General features: G+C 45.1%; 1 protein-coding gene across 2 annotated transcripts in view; it reads right to left on the minus strand.

The window, feature by feature from the left end:
- The window catches only part of LOC120927666 (myeloperoxidase-like), a 104,139-nt gene that overhangs the window by 36,793 nt on the left and 45,678 nt on the right, over window positions 1-21,668 (minus strand). For both annotated transcript variants that reach the window (XM_040338488.1, XM_040338487.1), the window contains exon 9: window positions 8,945-9,105. In XM_040338488.1, coding sequence (XP_040194422.1) covers window positions 8,945-9,105 — 161 coding nt within the window. The remainder of the gene's footprint in view (window positions 1-8,944; window positions 9,106-21,668) is intronic.

Genomic DNA, 21,668 nt, shown 5'->3' on the forward strand with positions numbered 1-21,668 from the left:
GAACAGCGATCAGTCATTTCCCCAAGTCAGTCCACTCCCCCCTTCAGTTAGAACCCACCCAGGGAACATAATTAACCCCTTCCTCGCCCCCTAGTGTTAACCCCTTCCCTGCCAGTGGCATTTTTATAGTAATCAATGCATTTTTATAGCACTGATCGCTATAAAAATGCCACATGGTCCCAAAAATGTGTCAAAAGTGTCCGAAGCGTCCGCCATAATGTCGCAGTACCGATAAAAATTGCTGATTACTAGTAAAAAAAAAAAAGTTATAAAAATACCATAAAACTATCCCCTATTTTGTAAACGCTATAACTTTTGCGCAAACCAATCAAAAAACGCTTATTGCGATTTTTTTTTAAGAAAAATATGTAGAAGAATACATCGGCCTAAACTGAGGAAAAATATATCTTTTTGTGGGATATTTATTATAGCAAAAAGCACGACCGCGCAATTGTCAGTGCCGCAGTGCCAAATCGCAAAAAGTGGCCCGGTCATTGACCAGCAATATGGTCCGGGGCTTAAGTGGTTAAGATGTGCTTATGGCGGCGCCAGCCTTGCTCACAAGGACTTCTACCGAGCCTAGAGCAGGTCAGGCATTTACCCAGAACAGCCCCGGCTCTGTGAATGCAGTGAACTTCAGCCGCTGCTCTTGATCTAAGGTAAGTATTTCATAATGAGCTAGAGAACCGAGAACCGAGCGACTGAACATCGACGATGGCTCAGTTCTCACTGCTCCCCGAGCAGAGAGCTGCCGCCTGTCAATCAGCAGCTCTCCTCTCTGCTCCTCCACACTCACTGGAGCACTGAGCTGTGGAGTGGCGGGGAGCGGGCCATCTTAGCGGCTCGCTGAGTCTGCCATCAGTCCAGGCACCTAGCGGATCCAGACTGCCAGAGTCAGGATGATGTGGTGCCTGGACTGAAATTGGTGACGTCAGAAGAGAGCAGACTACAGTACCCAAAAATTAAAGTGATTGTAGCGTACACACGACCGTTTTTTTTTTATGTCATTAAAAACTATCGTATGTGGGCCCCAGAGCATTTTTCATGATGTAAAAAATGGCCATTAAAAATTTCGAACATGCTCTAATTTTTTACGACGTTTTTAACGTTGTCGTTTTTTACATCGTAAAAAATGGTCATGTGTGGGCTTTAATGATGTGAAAAAAACGCGCATGCTCAGAAGCAAGTTATGAGACGTGAGCGCTTGTTCTGGTAAAACTAGCGTTCGTAATGGAGTAAGCACATTCATCACGCTGTAACAGACAGAAAAGCGCGAATCGTCTTTTACTAACACGAAATCAGCAAAATCAGCCATCTGAATGGAACTTCCCCTTTATAGTGCCGTCGTACGTGTTGTACGTCACCGCTCTTTGCTAGAGCATTTTTTTTTAAAAATCGTTTGTAGGCAAGGCCATTTTAATGATCGAGTTGAAAAAAACTTCGTTTTTTCTAGACCATTAAAAATGTAATTTGTTAGAACCCGAAAAACGGTCGTGTGTACGTGGCATAAAGGTTTGTTTTGAGGGTTTACAACTCCTTTAACTTTAGTGTGTGTAATTACTGAAAGCCAGTGTTTCATAAACCATTACACTAATATCATGTAACATTAAAAAGATGGAACTGACAATATCTTATTCTCTAGGGTGTCTGCTTTCAGAAAAAAATATATATTTTGGGGTTTTTAAGTAATCTTCAGGCCTAAAATGATTTTTAAAGTGGGGATAATTTGTACCTATAGGTAAGGCTATAATAAGATATACCTATAGGTACTGTAAATATCTCATAAACGTGTGCCGCTTGGGAGATATTTACTGTAGATGCAGCCCGTGACGTCACCAGCAAATGCACTCTGAAAGAACGGACACAAACCCGGAAAAATTAACTTCGATCTAAGGTAAACTTCACATAATGTGCTAGTATGTATGCAATGCATACTAGCACATCGTGGCTTTACCTTGCAAGTTGGAAAAAAAAAAAACAACACACAGCAGTTTACTGCTTTAAAACATGTAAACACTAAAGTGTAAATAATAGCTCAGGTGTTTGATTGGTTAAAATACCGGTCTTTAATTCCATAACACTGTACCCTCTCTCCTACTGTGTGCAGAGTGAAAGTTTTAGCTTGACTCACCTGTCAGCTGCCTGTAGCCAAAATGCCCCTTCGCCTGTGAAGACAAAAATCCTTGCACCGGCCCTGGGTACAGCACAGGGGGTAGGTAAGTGGACACAGTACAGGGGACTGATCCAATCAAATGGAACGAATAGAGGAGGAGGGTCAGCAGGGATTGACGAAGTACACATCCTGCCCACACAAACAGCAGCAATAGTAAGATACTCCGAGTGGGGGATTGGGCTGGGAATCATGGGGTAGGGGAGAAGGAGGAGGTTGGAAAAGGAGGGAGTGGGTAGGAGATGGGGGATGGGTAGAGGAGAACTGGAGTGGGATGGTCAGGGATGGACATTAAACATGTGTAATTCGTTTAGTTCCGAATACATTTTTTAACGAATTTTCACAAATTAGTTAATTCCGAAACTTACGAATTTTTAAATTTCCAAATTTTCAGACTTTCAGATTTCCGAAATTTTGAATTTACGAAATTGGAAATTTCAAAAATTCGAGATTCGAAAATTCGAAATTGCAAAATTCGGAAATTCCAAATTTAGAAATTTGCTAAATCGAAATTAGGAAATTCTTAGGGTTAGGATGTTAGGGTTAGAGGGTTAGGGTTTCCCCTTGAAGAATAAGGCTAGGACTCAGAATGCAGGTTCCCAGAGGTCAATGGTCACAAGGCTGACCCACCCCCACCAAAGTTTACTGCATATCCCAACTAAGTTGGGGAAGTCGGAATTTCCTTTCAAATTTGGCCGTTAGTGAACATAACGAATGCAAATTCATCCGAAGTTACAAATTTTCCAAAGTAACAAATGGAACGTAACGATCTAATAATAACAAATAACAATAATAATAATAATAAAAAATGTTATTATTATTATTATTATTTATTGTTAATTTGTTCCATTCCATTGGTTTAGATGTTCCATTCGCTTTTCGGATAATTTGTAACTTCATATAAATTTGTATTCGTTACATTCACTAACAGCCACATTTGAAAGGAAATGCCAATACATGTAATTTAATAGCTTTTATTAGTTAGTTATTATTTCGAATTTTACTGATTTTCTTATTTTTTTCTTCCAGATTTTCGAAAATTCTAAACTCCAAAACTAGAAAATATAAAATTAGAAAATATAAAATTAGAAAATGGGAAATTTGAAAAATTTCCGAATTTCCGAAAAGAATAGCAGTGTCTAATGGGCATAGGGAATACTGTTGACTGGTGGTGACTAGGCATAGTATAATTTAAGCAAATAGGCTGGCTGGCAGGTAGTGGGAAATAAAAAAAGAAGAAAAAAAAGAAAAAAGAGAGGGATGGAGGGAGAAAAAATAGAAAGAAAGAAAGAAAGAAAGAAAGAAGGGAAAGAAAGAAAGAAAGAGGGAAGGAGGGAAAGAAAGAAAGAACGAGAAAGAAAGAAAGAACGAGAAAGAAAGAAAGAACGAGAAAGAAAGAAAGAAAGAAAGAAAGAAAGAAAGAAAGAAAGAAAGAAAGAAAGAAAGAAAGAACGAGAAAGAAAGAAAGAAAGAAAGAAAGAAAGAAAGGGGGATGGAGGGATAAAAAGAAAGAAAGGAGGGAAAGAGGGAAAGAAAGAAAGAAAGAGAAAGAAAGAAAGAAAGAAAGAAAGAGAGAGAGAGAAAGAAAGAAAGAAAGAAAGAAAGAAAGAAAGAAAGAGGGAAGGAAAGAAAGAAAGAAAGAGGGAAAGAAACAAAGAAAGAACGAGAAAGAAAGAAAGAAAGAAAGAACGAGAAAGAAAGAAAGAAAGAAAGGGGGATGGAGGGATAAAAAGAAAGAAAGAAAGGGGGATGGAGGGATAAAAAGAAAGAAAGTAAGAGAGAGAGAAAGGGGGATGGAGGGATAAAAAAGAAAGAAAGAAAGAAAGAGAGAAAAGGGGGGATGGAGGGATAAAAAGAAAGAAAGAGAAATAAAGAATGATGGAGGGAGAAAGAAAGAGGGATAGAGGAAGGAAGAAAGAAAGGAAGAAAGAGGGAAGGAGGGAAGGAAGAGTACTCACTGGGAGGCAGGAGGGACTGTATGGATGGATTAGGCGTCATCTTTCCTTTTTGGCTTCTGGTCTTTAAACTTCCCACCCACACATGCCCTTCTCTTAGGCAGAACACTGCAGGAGGAGGAGGAGCAGAAGCAGCTCTCTCTCTCCTCTCCCGTCTCTGCGGGCAGCAGGGGAGAACTGTCAGCGCGGGTTTTGCTGAGCTGAGCAGCTCTCTCTGGCTGTGATCCAGAGCTGTCAATGAGCTACTGTCACGGGATAAACTAAACCCAAATGCAGCCCGTCATCTCTCCGTGTAGCTCTCTGCCTTTAGCAGTGAAAGGACTCAGCACTGTGCTGATGGCAGGGGGATCCTTGCTTCCAGCAGAGGTGACTCTTTAATTAGGCAAAAGGAAAGAAGAAAAAAATGTCATTTAAAATTGCTTGCGACTGTAACGTATTGCCGACTCCTGGCAATATAGATAAAAACCAAGGAAAAAAATGGCTGTGATCCTTATATATCAATTACGCTGATGAAGGGAGGTATCTTGTCTCGAAATGTGTCAGGCTTATAGGACCACTTCAAAGACTTGAAAACAGTCATTCTGTATATGTTCATATACCTATGTTTCTATTGGTGATGTATACACCTGTTTTATATTTATACCTTTGTAATAAAATGTGAATACATTTACTTTCTGTTTCTTCATCTTTTGCCTCTAAAGTCCGACTAGTACCGGGGGGGTACTTGTTGTTTCTGTGTCTATACCAGGGATGTTGCCAACACTATATGACTTACTCGGGTGGCCACACATTCTGTTTACCTTATATATTGTGGGGCGTGGACTTAGCCCCCTAAGCCATGATTGGCTAAAGGCACCCTGCCTTTGGCCAATCGGGACTTTCACAACAGATTGTGCTGTGATTAGCCAAAGCATGCAAGTCAGGTGCATGCTTTTGCCAATCAGTAGCCGTCAATGCACTGCGATCTCGAATTTGTCGTGAACGCCCCATATGTTCGGTTAGTTCGCGAGCAAACAAACACCCGATGTTACGTTTGACTCGAACATCGGGATCCATTCCTAATCATAGTAGGGCAGGACCAGGGCAGGCATCACAAGTTTTGGGGCTCGTTACACAGCTTTAGGCAGGGCCCCCTTGGAGCAGAGAACCGGGGGGGGGGCCTCCTCTCTCCTGCCGCAAGATAAGCAGGGGGGGGGGGGGTTGTGGTAACAAAAGTGTCATGTCTTCTCTCTCCTGCTGCGAGATGATAAGCGGGACGGGGGGGGGGGGTTGGTGCTGGCGAACAAAACAAAGTCGAGTCAAGTATTCTCTTCGCTCTCCTGCCACGAGTTGCTAAAGTCATGTGAAAAAATAAATAAAGGTGGGGGGTCAAAACGAAAAAAAAAATGTAAATTAAAAATAAAAAACACGGGGGGGGGGGGGGGGCGACCGGGCCCCTGGGGACCATTGGGCCCCTTAGAGGTGTAATGTCTGTACCCCCCTGATGGCGGCCCTGGGCAAGACTACTATCGGGGCACCAATCCTGCCCAGTCCCGTAGAGCCGCGCTATTGCGCCTGTCTGCATCAGGCGCGCGCATGCGCTGTGTGGCCGCGCGTATGGGCGCGTGCACGGGCTCGCTCCCCTCTCGGCCAATCAGAGGCCTGAGCGGGTTATTTAAACCGCCCTCTTCCTCCTGTCGGGTTGCTGGTTTGTCACAGCACCTGAGTGTATCTTCTGCTGAAATCTGCTACCTTTGTTCCTGATCACCTGACCCTTGGCTAACGTATCCCGGATTGCTGCTATCTCCTGCCCTTGACCTTTGGCTCTGAACCTCGGACTTTCTGCTCTCTCCAAACCCCTGACCACGGCTTGCTTCTCGGACTAATCTTCTGCCTGTTTCCTGTTTCCAGTACCCGGACTTCCAGGACTGTCTCTGTGTGATTCCCAGATGTCCTCAGCGAGCTGCTTCCTGATCAGTTCCTGCTCCACGCATCCAGCCTTCACCTTCCTGCCGGTACCGGTGCCTCTTGGTGCGTCCTTCCCCCTGTTCCCACTCCAGGGGGCCGACCGCACTAGGTCGCGAAGGGAGCCGCCCTCAGCATCTCGACCTTGGTGAGTTTATCCGTATTAACCCGTGAAAACTATCCATGCTTTTTGGAATTATGGGAATTATGTGAGCGTTCTGCTCCTTCTGAAGAGCTGGACATTGTGACTCTCAAAAATGCCGGTAATGTGACACCTGTGGTGGATGGTCTTCAGACCAAGGAAACCCCTAGGGTAAGGCGGAAACTCCACATATGCATGTCATGGTTGGGGAGAACGTAGAAGATACCTCCCCACTTCATGTTATGTCTGAGGAGGATGAGGGGGAAGTTTCCCTAATCCTGCAAACCCTGAATTGAAAGTGTCATAGGGTGCATCTGATGCAGCCCAAAGGTGGGACCCCACATTAAAAATGCCTGGAAAGAGGTTACAAGGAGTAATGGTTATCATAAGTGCCTGAGGCCAAAAAAGTTTTCCCAACTTTATGATCAATGGTGATTTTCTATACCAGGCCACCAAAGTCTGGGATGAGGTGGATGACCAGATACTGGTCCCCAAAGCCTTTAGACACATGGTACTTGACCTGACACAGTTTGGAGGTCACCTAAGGGCCAAACAAACAGAGATACAGGTTCTACTGGCCTGGAGTAAACGCAACAGTAAAACAATATTGTAGTTCATATGCCACTTGTCAGTTATCTGCCACAGTATCTTATTTTAGAAAGCTCTTGGTGCCTCTGGAAATTATTGAGGTACCATTTGAGCAGATTGTGATTAATTTGGGTGCCTTGGTGAAATTGGCTCGGGGACATGACACAAATACATCCTAGTGGTACTTGACTATCCAGAAGCTGTCCCTTTGAGGAAAATCTCCTCCAAAGCAATTGCTAGTGAGTTATTCAACATGATTTCAAGGATGGGGTTCCCTAAGAAAATCTTGACAGAGCAAGGTACTCCATTCATTCATGTACAGGCAACTTTATGTAGACTTACAGTATCTCCTACAAGTGAGTACACCCCTCACATTTTTGTAAATATTTTAATATATCTTTTCATGTGACAACACTGAGGAAATTACACTTTGCTACAATGTAAAGTAGTGAGTGTACATCTTGTATAAGCTTTGTGTAAATTTGCTGTCCTCTCAAAATAACTCAACACGCAGCCATTAATGTCTAAACTGCTGGCAACAAAAGAGAGTACATCCCTAAGTAAAAATGTCCAAATTGGGCAGAGGTTGAAGGGGTAGGGGGGGGGGGGGGGGTCAGCCTGTCCGTGCTCAGACCATACACCAAACACTGCATCAAATTGGACTGCATGGAAAAGATTGGGACTGCTTAGCAGTGGCGTCACTAGGGTTGGTGTCACCTGGTGCGGTAAAACATGGTGTCACCCCTCCTCCTTCACATAGTTAAAAGAACTATGTGCAGAGTTACCCTCACCCCCATATACCCCCTCCCAGCACAATTCCTCTTTATCCTTCCCCAATCCCTCCTCTCAGCACAAATCCCCCCCCCAATATTCCCCCTCGAAGAAAAATCCTCACCCTCATATGCCCCCTTCCAGTACAAATACTCCCTCTCAGCACAATACTTCCCCTCCATTTCCCCCTCCCAGCACAAATCCTCCCTCTCAACACAAGTCAGCACCACCATATACCCCCTTTCAGCACAAATCCCACCTCTCAGCGCAATTCATTGCCCTAATATACCCCCTTTCAGCACAATTCATTACCCTCATATACCCCCTTTCAGCACAAATCATCACCCATATTTCCCCCTTTCAGCATAAATCTGCCCTCTCAGCACAAATCGTTACCCTCGTTTCCCCCCTTCCAGCACAAACTCCCCCTTCTCAGCACAAATCATCACCCTCATATACACCCTTTCAGCACAAATCCCCCTTCTCAGAACAAAATGCCCCCCATATCTCTCCTCCCAGTATAAATCCTCCCAAACCCATCCATCTTATAATTTTTTTTACCCCCCTCAAATCCCCCCTCTCAGCACAAATCATCCCCATCTCCCCCTCCCTGCACAGATCTTCCCCTCTCAGCACAAATCCCCCCCATATCCCTCCTTTTGACATAAATTCCCCCAAAACCCTTCTTACACAAATGATCTTAACCACCCCCCAAATCCCTCCTCTGATCACAAATACACACCCCCATATACCTCTTACAGTAATGCTGCAAATTCGTATCCTCCCACCCAACCCTCAGCACAAATCTTTAGCTGGGGAGGAGGGCAGTGGGGAGGGGACACTGGGGAGCTGGACGAGGCGGGCACAGCTGGGGAGGGGATGCTGGGGAGCCAGACGAGGCGGCCATGAGGACTGCTGGGTAGGCGGGCACCATCGGGTCTCCAGATGTAGGCAAAACAATCCTGCCTGGTGAGTCTGCTCTGAGCCTGTTCCCTATTGTAGTCATCCGTTCCCTAGGCAAGACCAGTGTAACCCCCACCCCCCACCCCACTGGGCCTGGGCAGGCGGGCGTTGCGGGGTTGTTAGTCCTGTCTAGGGCGCAAAATAGTCAAGCATAGGCCGTGTTTGTAGTCCTGTAGTCCATTGCTTTCAAACAGAAAGCAAGGGTTTTTAGTGCTTGTTGGCAGGGGACAGACTTTTCTACTCAAACTGTGGCTATTTTCTAGAGAAAACAAACTGGATGACTTTACACACCTTGTGTTTTCATGCGCCTGAATATATTTAAGTGCTTTAAACTGAAGGTGGCTGTGGTGACAAAATGCTCAGTTCAATTATCACATGGTTTGATAATTGCGGTCCATTGAAAATACACACCTGAAGAATGCTTCCTATGATAACGCGGGTCTCTTGATACAGCTTCTCCCCACCCCAATGAGGGTTTATTCTATGAAGATCAGTGGCAATGCGGTTGTGTTCCCGAAGAAAAAGTGTTTGTACCGCTGTAATACCAATCTGTTCAGTCACACGAGTATCTCCTGTAAAAAGGTACAATTAAGTAGGACATTCTGATATAATGCTGAATGTGAATTTAAGGAACTGCACCAATCTAATACTAAATGGGTCATGACTCATGAGTTAAAAAATATCAAAATGCGTACAGTAAAATACATATATATAAAACAAGCATAGAGGGTGAAGTGCACTCGATCCAATGTTGCAGTGCTGAGCAATCATGTATAGAAAAACAAACAAATTGGATTGCTGCACTTAAGAGATTTATTGTAGAAAAAATCATCAATTCATGTTCCATTCAATATCAAATGCATGATTGTTTTGGGGTATATAGATAACGCCCTTCCTCAGAGCAAGACACATGTAACAATGGTAATCTTTGCAAGTGTGTGTGTGTATATATATATATATATATATACTGTATATATATATATATATATATATATATATATATATATATATATATACACACACACACACACACACACACACATACATACATACATACATATATATATATGTATATATATATATATATATATATATATATATATATATATATATATATATATATATATATATATATGTATATATATATATACAAACACACACACAGACTTTTCTTAAACATATGGGATGAATTAATTATTCATTGAATGCCAATGAGTCTAATTAGCAAATAAGTAAATGCATGTAGACATATGTAGAATCTGGGCTTTTTTCAGGGGGAACATGGGGGGGGGAACGCAAGTCTGGCACCTCCAGCAATGAATGTATGTAATACTGGGGGTCTTTTGTTGCTGGGGTGGTATTTTGTTGCGGGGGCACATTGTTGCTGGGGCACATTGTTGCTGGGGGGGGGGGTCTATTGTTGCTGGGGGGTCTACTGTTGCTGGGGTGGGGTCTATTGTTGCTTACTGCAGGTGATCTATTTTACTGTCTTCCTTGTCATCATTAAAGCGGTGGTTCACCCTAAAAACGACTTTCCCCTATTACACTGCCCCCCCACATTACAATACGATTATGCCTATAATTTTTTTTTTGCTGCTGTACATACCTGGGTACAGCTATTCACCCGTGTCCTCCGGGTTGCGAGTCCCGCGGGAGTGGGCGTTCCTAACATGGCGGTGATTGACGTTTTGACAAAAAAACGAGCTCCCCCCGTCGCGTAAGCCGCGTCACGATTGGCGAAAGGAGCCGAACGGCGAGTCGGCGCTATACTGCGCCTGCGCATCGCCGTTCGGCTCCTTGGGCGCGATCCCGCGTTGCTTTCCCCAGGTCTTCTCGGCTCTACATTGGATAGATTGATAGCCGCTGCTGTCAATCAAATCCAATGACGTGGCCACGGGGGGCAAGCTAACCCCCTTGGGAAAGAGCTTCCAAGAGGGGGTTAGCTCTTGTGGGGAGGAGCCGCAAGAGCCGCCGTGGGACCCCAAGAGAGATCGGGGGCACTCTGTGCAAAATGAACTGCACAGTGGAGGTAAGTATGACATGTTTGTTATTTTAAAAAAAAGCAAAGCTTTAGTACCACTTTAATTTTTTTTTTAGGTAGAACTCTGCTTTAAACTCATTAGTGACATGTAATGAGCAATAGAAATCCATTTGTATCCTTCCAAACGTTCAAAAATGTTCCTTTGTACCTTATTTCTTTCATATTTCTTCCCCAGCACTCTCCACCGTTCACAGCAGCTGGGCGTGTACCATACCATGCCCTGCCCATCACAGTGCCACACCATGGCATACAGTGCCCATTACGGTGCCAATCACAGTGCCACACCATGCACACAGTCACAGTGCCCCACTATGCACACAGTGCCCATCAGTGCCACACAATGCGCACAGTGCCCATCACAGTGCCACGCTATGCACATAGTGCCCATACTTGCCAACTGTCCCGTTTTTAAAGGGACAGTCCCGTGAAATAGGACTTAGTCCCGGCTAATTTGGCCTGCCGGGACTTGTCGCGGCTAATGAGGAAAGCAGGTGCAGCTTCCAGTGCTTTATAGTGCATTTCTTCTTAAAAAAAAAAAAAAGAAGAAAAATAGGGCTCACTGAATTACACCCCTCCTCCTACTTCCTTAGTGGGTGCATGAATATATTTTCCCTGGTCCCTATCAGGAGCTCATGAGGTGAAAGCTGAGTAGGGACTATTTTTTCATTTTCGGGCGGAGGTATACAACCCTGTATCTAGTCACATTCTCTAGTGTTTGCCAGGCCACTGCTCTACTTTACTGATGCTCGGCGGAGTGATCTGTACAGACCCGTGCTGCTGTCTCAGAGACCGATGTGACATGGCTTACAGGGAGGTAATGCTAATCCTGGCGCCGGTGGCATGTAGTGTGGCAGGCACTGGGCAGCACTGGGTGAGTGAATTGAGGTGTTACAACACCCATTATAATAGAATCATCCACATCCTCACATTGCCTTATGATTCTCAGCATAGGATAATCATTGGCACAGGGGGTGCTCTATGGCTCTGTCAAAGTGTGTCACATGTTGTGTGCTGACTTTGTTACTTTATGGCTGTACTGTGTGTTACAAATTGTACCATTGTACAGCCATAGCAAAATCAGCACCCAACAGCATGTGACACACTTTGACAGAGCCATAGAGCACCTCCTGTGCCAATGATTATCCTAATGGTATAAGGCCTCATGCACACAGGATGCTTTAAAAACGATCCTCCTCTTGGCAGCAGCCTTTTGCCAGAAAAAATGCCTGACACTTGTAAAAGTGCCTAAAACTTTTACAAGCGTTTATGCTCACTTACAGCCATCAAGCACTTGGGCGTTCATTTGATTGGCCAACATAATACGTTTTTCTGGTCACTGAAATGAATTATCACTTAAGCAGTAAACGTGCCTAATGTTAACATGAGTTTAGGAGTATTTGCATGCGTCAAGCATTTTTTTGGTCAAAGAACTGCTGTTCCTGGATGCAATGGCCATGTTTTTTTTTGCCACATAGACACATAGGATAACAGGAAGGGGTGCTTGGAAACAGTAAAAAATGTGTGCATGAGGCCTAAAGATCACAAGGCACTGTGAGATGCTACTGTACACTTGTGTTTTTGGAGCAGTAAAAATTCACAGCTAAACTGCACTTTTACAGCCCCCAACCCTTTAACCATGGTGTCATGTTACATGATATTATTTTTATTATGTACTGTCTCTTTAATCCCTATCTAGTTTGACTCTTGTGGCATTCCTTAGTTTGCATGCTGCTCAGTCTCCTCCCCCTCTTTTCTGTATCAGTCATTTCAATGCTGTACTTCATGTGACCTGTATGTTTCTTCTACCTGCATGTAAGAATCGTTCTTTTACCTGTTGTAACTTGCATTCTACGGATCATACGACGAATAAACATCGCCAGATCTTCTTTCATGTGAGTTGTGACTGAGTAAGCTATCTGGAAAGGTGATTTGGGATGGATAATCTCTTCAGGGCAATGAGCTCCATGTGCTACTGAAAAATACATTCATAGCCTTTGTAGCCGATTCAGAATAGTAAAAGAACGTATCCAGCAGCCTGCACAGAGATAACTGCGTCACAGAACAGATCATAGTGAAGTGTAACTGTGTGTATTGCATGAGAATTCTGCATACAACCCCAGCACAGCTTGTTACAGCTCCTCACAGTATACAGACACTCTTCACTGCTACAGTCAAGCCTGTGTACTGCAGGCCATCATGAGTGGAAAGGGCTCAGTGTGTGATGAAACACCACAGCATGCACCACACAGAGAAAGCCAGGATGAGGACCCAGAGTCCACTGCATTGACCAAACGCTCTGTGAAACCCACTTGGAAGGTTAAAGAGAACTATGAATCCATGAGAACTGAACTAGCAACCAGTTTGAAGCAGATTTGGGATAAAATCCTCACCCACATTGATGTGATTTCATGTCCCAGCCATGAGGTACTGCAACTAGAGGGCGCCATAAAGCATCTCTCTGCCTCATACGAACTGTACCAGACTACAAGCAACAAATATAAAACTATTCTGCAAAGCATCAACACTGAGGAGTCCTTAGAGCAACTTAACAATGCCCAGCTTCTTAATGAGGAAAGAGAAAGCTTTATCCAGCGAACTAAAGCAAAGGCAGAAGCAAAATTAATGCTGCCACGGGACACTGTATCTCACAAATCTGTATCCACTAGACGTTCTAAAGGTTCCTCTAGATCCCGAAGTTCAAGGCACTCAACGCTTAGTGAACAGCTAATGAATGCCCGCGCCGAAGCAGAGGCTATCAAGGTACGGGCCGCATATGCAAAAAAGAGAGCAGAAATGGAAACCGAGGCAGCGCATCAAAAGGCAGTAATGGAAGCCGAGGCAGCGCATCAAAAGGCAGCAATAGAAGCTCAAACGACACGTCAAAGGGCAGCAATTGAAGCTTTAAAGGAACAGAGCAACTACGAGGCAGCTGCAGCAAAACTAAAGGTTTTGGAACAAGCTATCGGTGCAGATGAAGATGCTAGCGAAAGGGTCAGCGTCAAGGCAGATGTAGAAGATCCTTTTGAACGCACTAAGAACTATGTTCTAAACCACAGCAGTGAACACTCAATTACCTCCACGTTTCACGGCAACGCAAGGACTTCACCACATCATCAGGTAAAAGCTGTTCCAGCCACTTCCTACATGCAAACCCACCCCAGTGCAGCTCCCGACTGTCATGCTGATCCCGCATATGTCACAAAACGGCACACTAATCCGCAAGCAAGTCGCCAGCCTCCTGCTAACAGTACTGTTCCAGACCTTCACCCAACAATTCAGCTGAATGCCCTTGCTGCACCATATCTTCCCACGTCTCTTTGCAACGATACCATAAACAATGCTATCCACAACAATCAACCAGCAACCTCCTATGTAAAGTCAGAGGCAACAGAGGTAGTAAAGTACTTACTTCGACATGAGCTCGCCAAGTCAGGCCTAGTAAACTTCGACGACCATCCTGAAAATTATAGAAGCTGGAAAGCCGCTTTCAAAACTACATTAGGCGGTATCGGTTTTACTGCCGATCGTGAGCTGGATCTGCTGATCGGGTTGCTTGGCCCACAGTCAACAGAACGTGTCAAGAGCCTCAGGTCAGTTTACATCGACAATCCAACTGCAGGTCTCACCGCAGCATGGGAGCGTCTAGAACAGACTTACGGTAGTCCTGAAGCCATAGAGAATGCATTGCTCAAACGATTGGAAAATTTCCCAAGGATATCTGGTAAGGACAATATAGAGTTCCAGAGACTCAGCGACCTTCTTCTCGAAGTCCAGCTTGCCAAAACTGACCCTAAGCTACCTGGCCTCAGTTACCTGGACACTGCTCGAGGAGTTAACCCTATCGTTTGCAAGCTTCCGCATGGCCTACAAGAAAAGTGGATCCAAGTTGGGTCATCATACAAACGGGAAAACAAGGTTTCCTTTCCCCCGTTCTCCTACTTCTGCAATTTCGTCAGGAACATTGCTGACACCAAGAACGATCCTAGTTTTGCATTCAGCGAGTTCAATACTCCCTCACCTAAAGGTGACAACCTACATACTAGCTACAGGAACCGCAGAGGTCCCGTGTCTGTTAGGAAGACAGACATTATTCCCACTCCCGCCCCAAACAAGAGCGGCAAGATCGAAAACCCAAACCGATTATGTCCCATCCACAAGAAGCCTCATCCCCTCAAAAAATGTATCGGTTTCAGAAAGAAGCCCCTACAAGAACGAAAGGAACTCCTAAAGACTTTTGGGGTATGTTATAGATGCTGTGCTTCCACCGATCACTTTGCCAAGGAATGTAAAACTCCTATCAAGTGCATAGAGTGCGGTTCCGAGGACCATGTGCAAGCACTCCATCCCCTTGAGTCCAATCCTTCACAACATGCAGACCTTCCTCCTGGGCAGAACCACAGCGGGAAGAGTACAGATCACGTACCTAATTCCACCATGGTATTTTCTTCGTGCACTGAAGTCTGTGGGGAAGACCACTGTGACAAATCTTGCGCTAAAATATGCCTAGTGAATATTCATCACAAGGATCAGCCAGAAAAGACTTTAAGGGTGTATGCTATCTTAGACGATCAAAGCAATCGATCGCTTGCACGATCCGAACTGTTCGATCTATTTTGCACAAAAGGAGAGGTTCACCCTTACACATTAGGCACTTGTAGTGGAACTACAGAGGTTTTTGGAAGAAGGGCTCATGGATTTATTGTGTCCTCCCTAGAAAATAACCTACAATTACCCTTACCTACACTTGTAGAGTGTAACCAGATACCAGCCAACAAAGAAGAAATACCTACACCAGAAGTTGCCTTCTACCACCCTCATCTAAGGTCAATAGCCAGTGAAATCCCACCACTTGACAAAGATGCTAAAATCCTTCTTCTGCTGGGAAGAGATATTCTAAGGATCCACAAGGTACACAGGCAGGTCAGCGGACCTCCAGAGGCCCCATTCGCCCAGTACCTGGACTTAGGCTGGGTCATCATAGGCAACGTCTGTATAGGCAAAATGAAAAGGCCTACTAACATTTCTTCATTCAAGACAAATGTATTGCCAAATGGTCGTAATACTCACTTTGAGCCATGCCCACATCACTACTGGGTAAAGGAGAAGGTAACTAGCTGCAAGTTGCGACATTGCAACACAAACCTTTCCCGCACCTACGATGACAGCTTTGGTTCTACAGTTTTCAACGTAAGCAGTGAAGACGACAAGTTGGCTCCTTCGGCAGAAGACAAAGAATTCCTTAAATTAATGGACAATGAGTTCTTTCAGGAAGATTCCAATAGCTGGGTAGCACCCCTACCCTTTCGCCTCCCGAGAGAGAAGCTACCAAACAATCTACATCAAGCAGTCAAAAGATTCTCCTCCTTAAAGCGTACCTTAAGCAGGAAGCCAGAGATGGAAAGACATTTTGTGGACTTCATACAGAATATCTTTGACAGGGGTCATGCCGAACCCGCACCCCCATTGAAAGAAGGAGAAGAATGCTGGTACCTCCCTTCCTTCGGTGTGTATCACCCACGAAAGCCAGACCAAATCAGAGTTGTCTTTGACTCCAGTGCCCAACATGAAGGCTTCTCACTTAGCGACATGCTCCTCACAGGGCCCAACTTGAACAACAACCTCATTGGAGTCCTAATTCGCTTTCGTCAAGAACCTGTAGCGGTGATGGCCGACATTCAACAAATGTTCCACTGCTTCATCGTCAAGGAAGATAACAGGAATTACCTCAGGTTTCTATGGCACAAGGACAACGACATCAACAAAGAGGTAATTGATTACCGAATGAGGGTACATGTCTTTGGGAACAGCCCTTCCCCAGCTGTAGCAATCTATGGACTAAAAAAGACAGCTCAGCTTGGAGAAGCTGAGTATGGATCCGATGCTCGTCAATTTGTTGAAAGGAACTTTTACGTAGATGACGGGCTCAAATCCTTTCCTACTGCTAAAGAAGCAATTAATCTTCTTACCAGAACAAAGGAGATGCTAGCTGTAGCAAACTTGAGACTTCACAAAATTATATCTAACAGCCAAGAGCTAATGAATGCATTTCACCCTGAGGACTATGCCGCCAGTGTGAAAGACCTTGACCTTGGGTCAGACACACCCCCTATACAGAGAAGTCTAGGTCTGCTGTGGAACATCAAGGCAGACACATTCACCTTCCAGGTGTCAACCTGTGACAAACCCTTCACCAAGAGAGGAGTCTTGTCCGTAGTGAACAGCATCTACGACCCACTGGGATTTATAGCCCCAGTCACCATCCAAGGTAAGATGTTATTAAGACAGCTTACTACCGATAACCTAGATTGGGACACTCCGTTACCTATTGAGAAACAACAAAGATGGGAGAAATGGAGAGGTTCTCTGAAGACATTAGAACAGCTCCAAATTCCACGTTGCTATGCCCCAGTCTCCATCTCAGCCGCTGTCCAGAGGGAAATCCATATTTTCTCTGATGCATCAGTTGAAGCTATAGCTGCAGTGGCCTATTTGAAGACCTCAGGAGTTAATGGAGACATACACTGCAACTTTGTTCTAGGCAAGAAAAAGCCTAACCTCAAAGTAGGAGACCTTGTTCTTCTGAAAGATAGAGAAGTCTGTCGCAATGAGTGGCCTATGGGTCTTGTAACAAGCGTAATGCCCAGCGATGACGGAAAGGTTCGAAAGGTTGAAATTAAGATAACTAAAGGAGGTTCTGCTCGGACTTTCTCACGACCAATCACGGAATTGGTGCTTCTTCTCCCAAGTGAGTGACTTAGGCAGGAGTACCGGCTATACCTGCTATGGCGGGGAGAATATCACTATCACTATTGACTGTGCTACTGTTGAAGTCCCACGATTATAAACGATAGACTGCAGGACTCAAGCCATCTGTTTTTTGGACTTCATGTTTCATTGTTCATTTACTGCATACCTTCTTGTGTTTGCGGGTATCTCGTATCTATGGTTTACACACCAGTTTTACCTTTAACGTTTCTTCCCCTACAGGTTCAAGTTGGACTTATCTTTATATATGTAATAGACTTTGAAATCTAAAGATTTCAGGCGGGGAGTGTCATGTTACATGATATTATTTTTATTATGTACTGTCTCTTTAATCCCTATCTAGTTTGACTCTTGTGGCATTCCTTAGTTTGCATGCTGCTCAGTCTCCTCCCCCTCTTTTCTGTATCAGTCATTTCAATGCTGTACTTCATGTGACCTGTATGTTTCTTCTACCTGCATGTAAGAATCGTTCTTTTACCTGTTGTAACTTGCATTCTACGGATCATACGACGAATAAACATCGCCAGATCTTCTTTCATGTGAGTTGTGACTGAGTAAGCTATCTGGAAAGGTGATTTGGGATGGATAATCTCTTCAGGGCAATGAGCTCCATGTGCTACTGAAAAATACATTCATAGCCTTTGTAGCCGATTCAGAATACATGGCATTTTATATCAGAGCTGGGGCCTTGCTGCAAGCATGTCTTTTTAAACACATACACACATTTCCAGCTGTGGTCTGCAGCCAGGAGTGTGTGTATATTTGTAAAAGCAACTGTCTGGTTTCATGTGGAAGTGATACGAGCAGTTCTGAAGTCACCTTCGACTTCCACAACTGTTGCATCATATCCCCCCCCCTCAACTTTCAGGGAGGGGCAGGATCAAAGGGGGCCCCGTCAGGTAGGCTGTACAGGGGCCCCATGAGTTCTAACAGCGGCCCTGACAGACAGAGCTGGCCTGTCTGTCCCATTGGCTAATTCGGATGGCGGGCGGCGTGCTGGCGCATGCACACGCCTGGAGTCTCCCCCCCTCCTCAGCCGGGTCACGTGACGAGCTCAGCCGAGACGAGACACAGCTGTCAGCCGCCCGCCGACATCTCCCCCGCACGTTATCCGGCGGTCCAGTCAGGCTACCCTTACCTACTAGGCGGCCTCAGCAGCACAGGCACTGGTGTGCACTGCCAGGTGGATCGCTTGCGTGTTTTGACTAAACTTAATTGTGTAGTTGCATGCCCTGAGATGAGCAGCTTCACACATGGGGGGAGCACAAGTTTGATGTCACATGGATATTTTTAGTAATTTAGTTATATTTAAATGGACTTTAAGGATATATTATGGATTATGGATTCACTTGTTAAATAATTATTGTGCACTTAGCACTTTATTCACCATTTACTTGATTTAGCAACATTTGCATATCCATTTGTTATTTTGTTAACAGCACAGATTTGGTTAATGTATCTGGGCCTGCTGTCCCTCCATCCATCTTTCTTTCTCCCTTTCTCTCTTTCTTTCTTTCCTTCTCCCTCCATCCCTTCATCATCTCAGACTCTAACCACACCCCCTTCCAAGCCATGCCCATTTAAGCCATACCCACTATCCCATGTAAACCATGCCTATTTTTTGCTTTGCACACCGCATTTTTCTATTACGCTATGCCACGCCCACAAACGAATGCCCCGCCCCTAATTATAATAAGGCTCCACCTACAAGCAAAAAAGTGTCCCTTTTTTTTTTTGCAATGTTGGCAACTATGAGTGCCCATAAGAGCCATTGCAGTGCCACGCCATGCACACAGTGCCCATCAGTGCTATCAGAGTGCCACACCATGCACATAGTGCCATCACAGTGCCACACCATGCACACAGTGCCCATCAGTGTCCATCACAGTCCCACACCATGAACATAGTGCCCATCACAGTGTCATCACCATAGCCCCCAACTTTTTGAGATGGGAATGAGGGACACCTATCAGCAAAAGTATGCAGGCATAGGACACGCCCCCTTGCCACGCCCCATTAAAGGAGAATTTTACAAAAAAAAACAAGATTGGTTAAACCCACAAGTTCTTTTTTTGCCACTACTATTCCTTTAGATTGGCTTTTGGAATTTACAATTGCAGCTATTTAGAAATTGGATGGAAGGTTTAGCACTGCGAAATAGTGATGGACGAACATCTGACGGGGCGGTTCGCAAACGCTTACCGCAAACTTTCTCAAATGTTCGCGAACCGCAAGCCACAAAATACTTACTAGCTGTGCACAAATAGTCCCACAACATGGACACTGACCTACCACAAGTATTAAGCGAAAAACCGGATACAGAAGTAAGTGTCGGCCATTACTGGCCCCAAAAATTAACCGACAGGCATTCACCTGACAGCAAACAACTTTGTATTCTGTGGCTGGAGGTACATTAAGCTATTCACCGGATACAGAAGAAAGTGCCGGCCAGTACAGGCCCCAAAAATGAGCACACAGGTGTTCACCTGACAGCAAACAACTTTGTATTCTGTGGCTGGTGGTACATTTTTGCACGTACACACAATCATTTTTCGGCATGTAAAAAACGTTTAAAAAAAATGTAATTTAAAATGATCGTGTGTCGGCTTCACATAATTTTTCGGGTTCTGAAAAACGACAAAAAAAAAATTCGAACATGCTGCAATATTTAAAAGGCCTTTTATGCCGCTGTATTAACCTAAGACAGGGACCATGAATTGTTATGGGTGGTGGCGGATATTTGTGGCCTGTCATGAGGAATTTGAATCAAACATGGTCTACTGGTCACATGTGTTGAATTCCTCCGAGATCCATGCCTCATTCACTTTTAGAAATGTGAGGTAGTCACTGTCATGAGCTAGGCGAGTGCGCTTATCGGTCACGACCCTCGGGCTGCGCTGAATGTCCTTTCGCATAGGACACTGGACGAGGGGCAAGCCAACAGTTCCATTGCAAATTGTGCAAGCTCTGGCCAGAGGTCAAGCCTGCCCACCCAGTAGTCCAGGGGTTCATCACTTCTCAGTGCGACCACATCAGGCGTTAACCCGTTTATGTAGTTGGACACCTGTCGGTCTAGGCGTTCCCTGATGCTGGATCCAGAAGACAGCTGTCGATGGGTCGGCTTAAAGATCATGATCTCATATCATTAGTGACCAACACATCTTCAAACCACCCTCTTCTTGCAGGCGCTGTTGGATTGGTACCCACAACTGTTTCTCTGTGAGTGGAAATTCCTCTGCCAGCGGACGCAAAAGCAGAATGCAGCATTTCTCAAAGCAAGGCCTGGAAGTGCTGCATTCTGATAGCCCTCTGTGATGGTGGTAACATTTCCGCCATGTTTTGTTTGTACCGGGGGTCTAAGTACGTTGCCACCCAGTACTGGTCCTTGCTCTTTATGCTTTTTATACAGGGGTCCCTCTTAAAACACTGGAGCATGAAGGCCCCCATTTGCACTAAACTGGAAGCGGTGTAGTGGCCTGGCTCCTGCTCATCATCCAGGATAATGTCGTCCTCGTTCTCCTCCCCCATCCACGGACAACACCAGGGATCCCAGAAAGGTTTAAAGCATGCTCTTCTTGCTTCTCCTCATCCGCCCCGGCACCATCCTCCTCTGACTCCTCTTCAGACTCCCGTTGTTGACTTGTCTTAGGTGGAGTAGCCCCCCTGGGAATTCATCCAGCATTGCGACTTCCTCATCTTCCTGCTCCTCGATGGCTTGATCAACGACACAACGCAATGCATGCTTCAGAAAGAAGGTGTAAGGTACGATGTCACTGATGACGCCCTGGCTGCGACTGACCAGTTTGGTGATCTCATCAAATGGCCGCAGAAGTCTGCATGAGTCGCGCATGAGCAGCCACTGGCGCAGTGAAAAAAACCCAAGCTCCCAGAACCTGTCCTGCCACAGAGTTCGTACAGGTAGTCGTTAACTGCATGTTTCTGCTGGAGCAGCCTATTAAGCATATACAAGGTTGAGTTCCTTCACGTCGGGCAGTCACAAATAAGACGTCTGACGGGCAGGTTGTGTCGCTGCTGAATGTCAGCAAGGCGAGCCATGGCCGTGTAAGATCTTCTGAAATGGGCCGAGATTTTCCTGGCCTGCTGCAAGACGTCCTGGACCCCAGGGTATTTGGCAACGAATCACTGCACGACCAAGTTCAGGACGTGTGCCATGCATGGCACGTGTGTAATTTTGCCCTGTTTCCGTGCGCTCAGCAGATTGGCACCGTTGTCGCACACCACTTTACCAACTGTCAAATTGAGCAGTGTTAGCCACTGATCTGCCTGTGAACGCAAAGCTGAAAGGAGTGCAGGTCCAGTGTGGCTCTT

This window comes from Rana temporaria, chromosome 2 (genome assembly GCF_905171775.1).
Source record: "Rana temporaria chromosome 2, aRanTem1.1, whole genome shotgun sequence".
NCBI classification, from domain to species: Eukaryota; Metazoa; Chordata; class Amphibia; order Anura; family Ranidae; genus Rana; species Rana temporaria.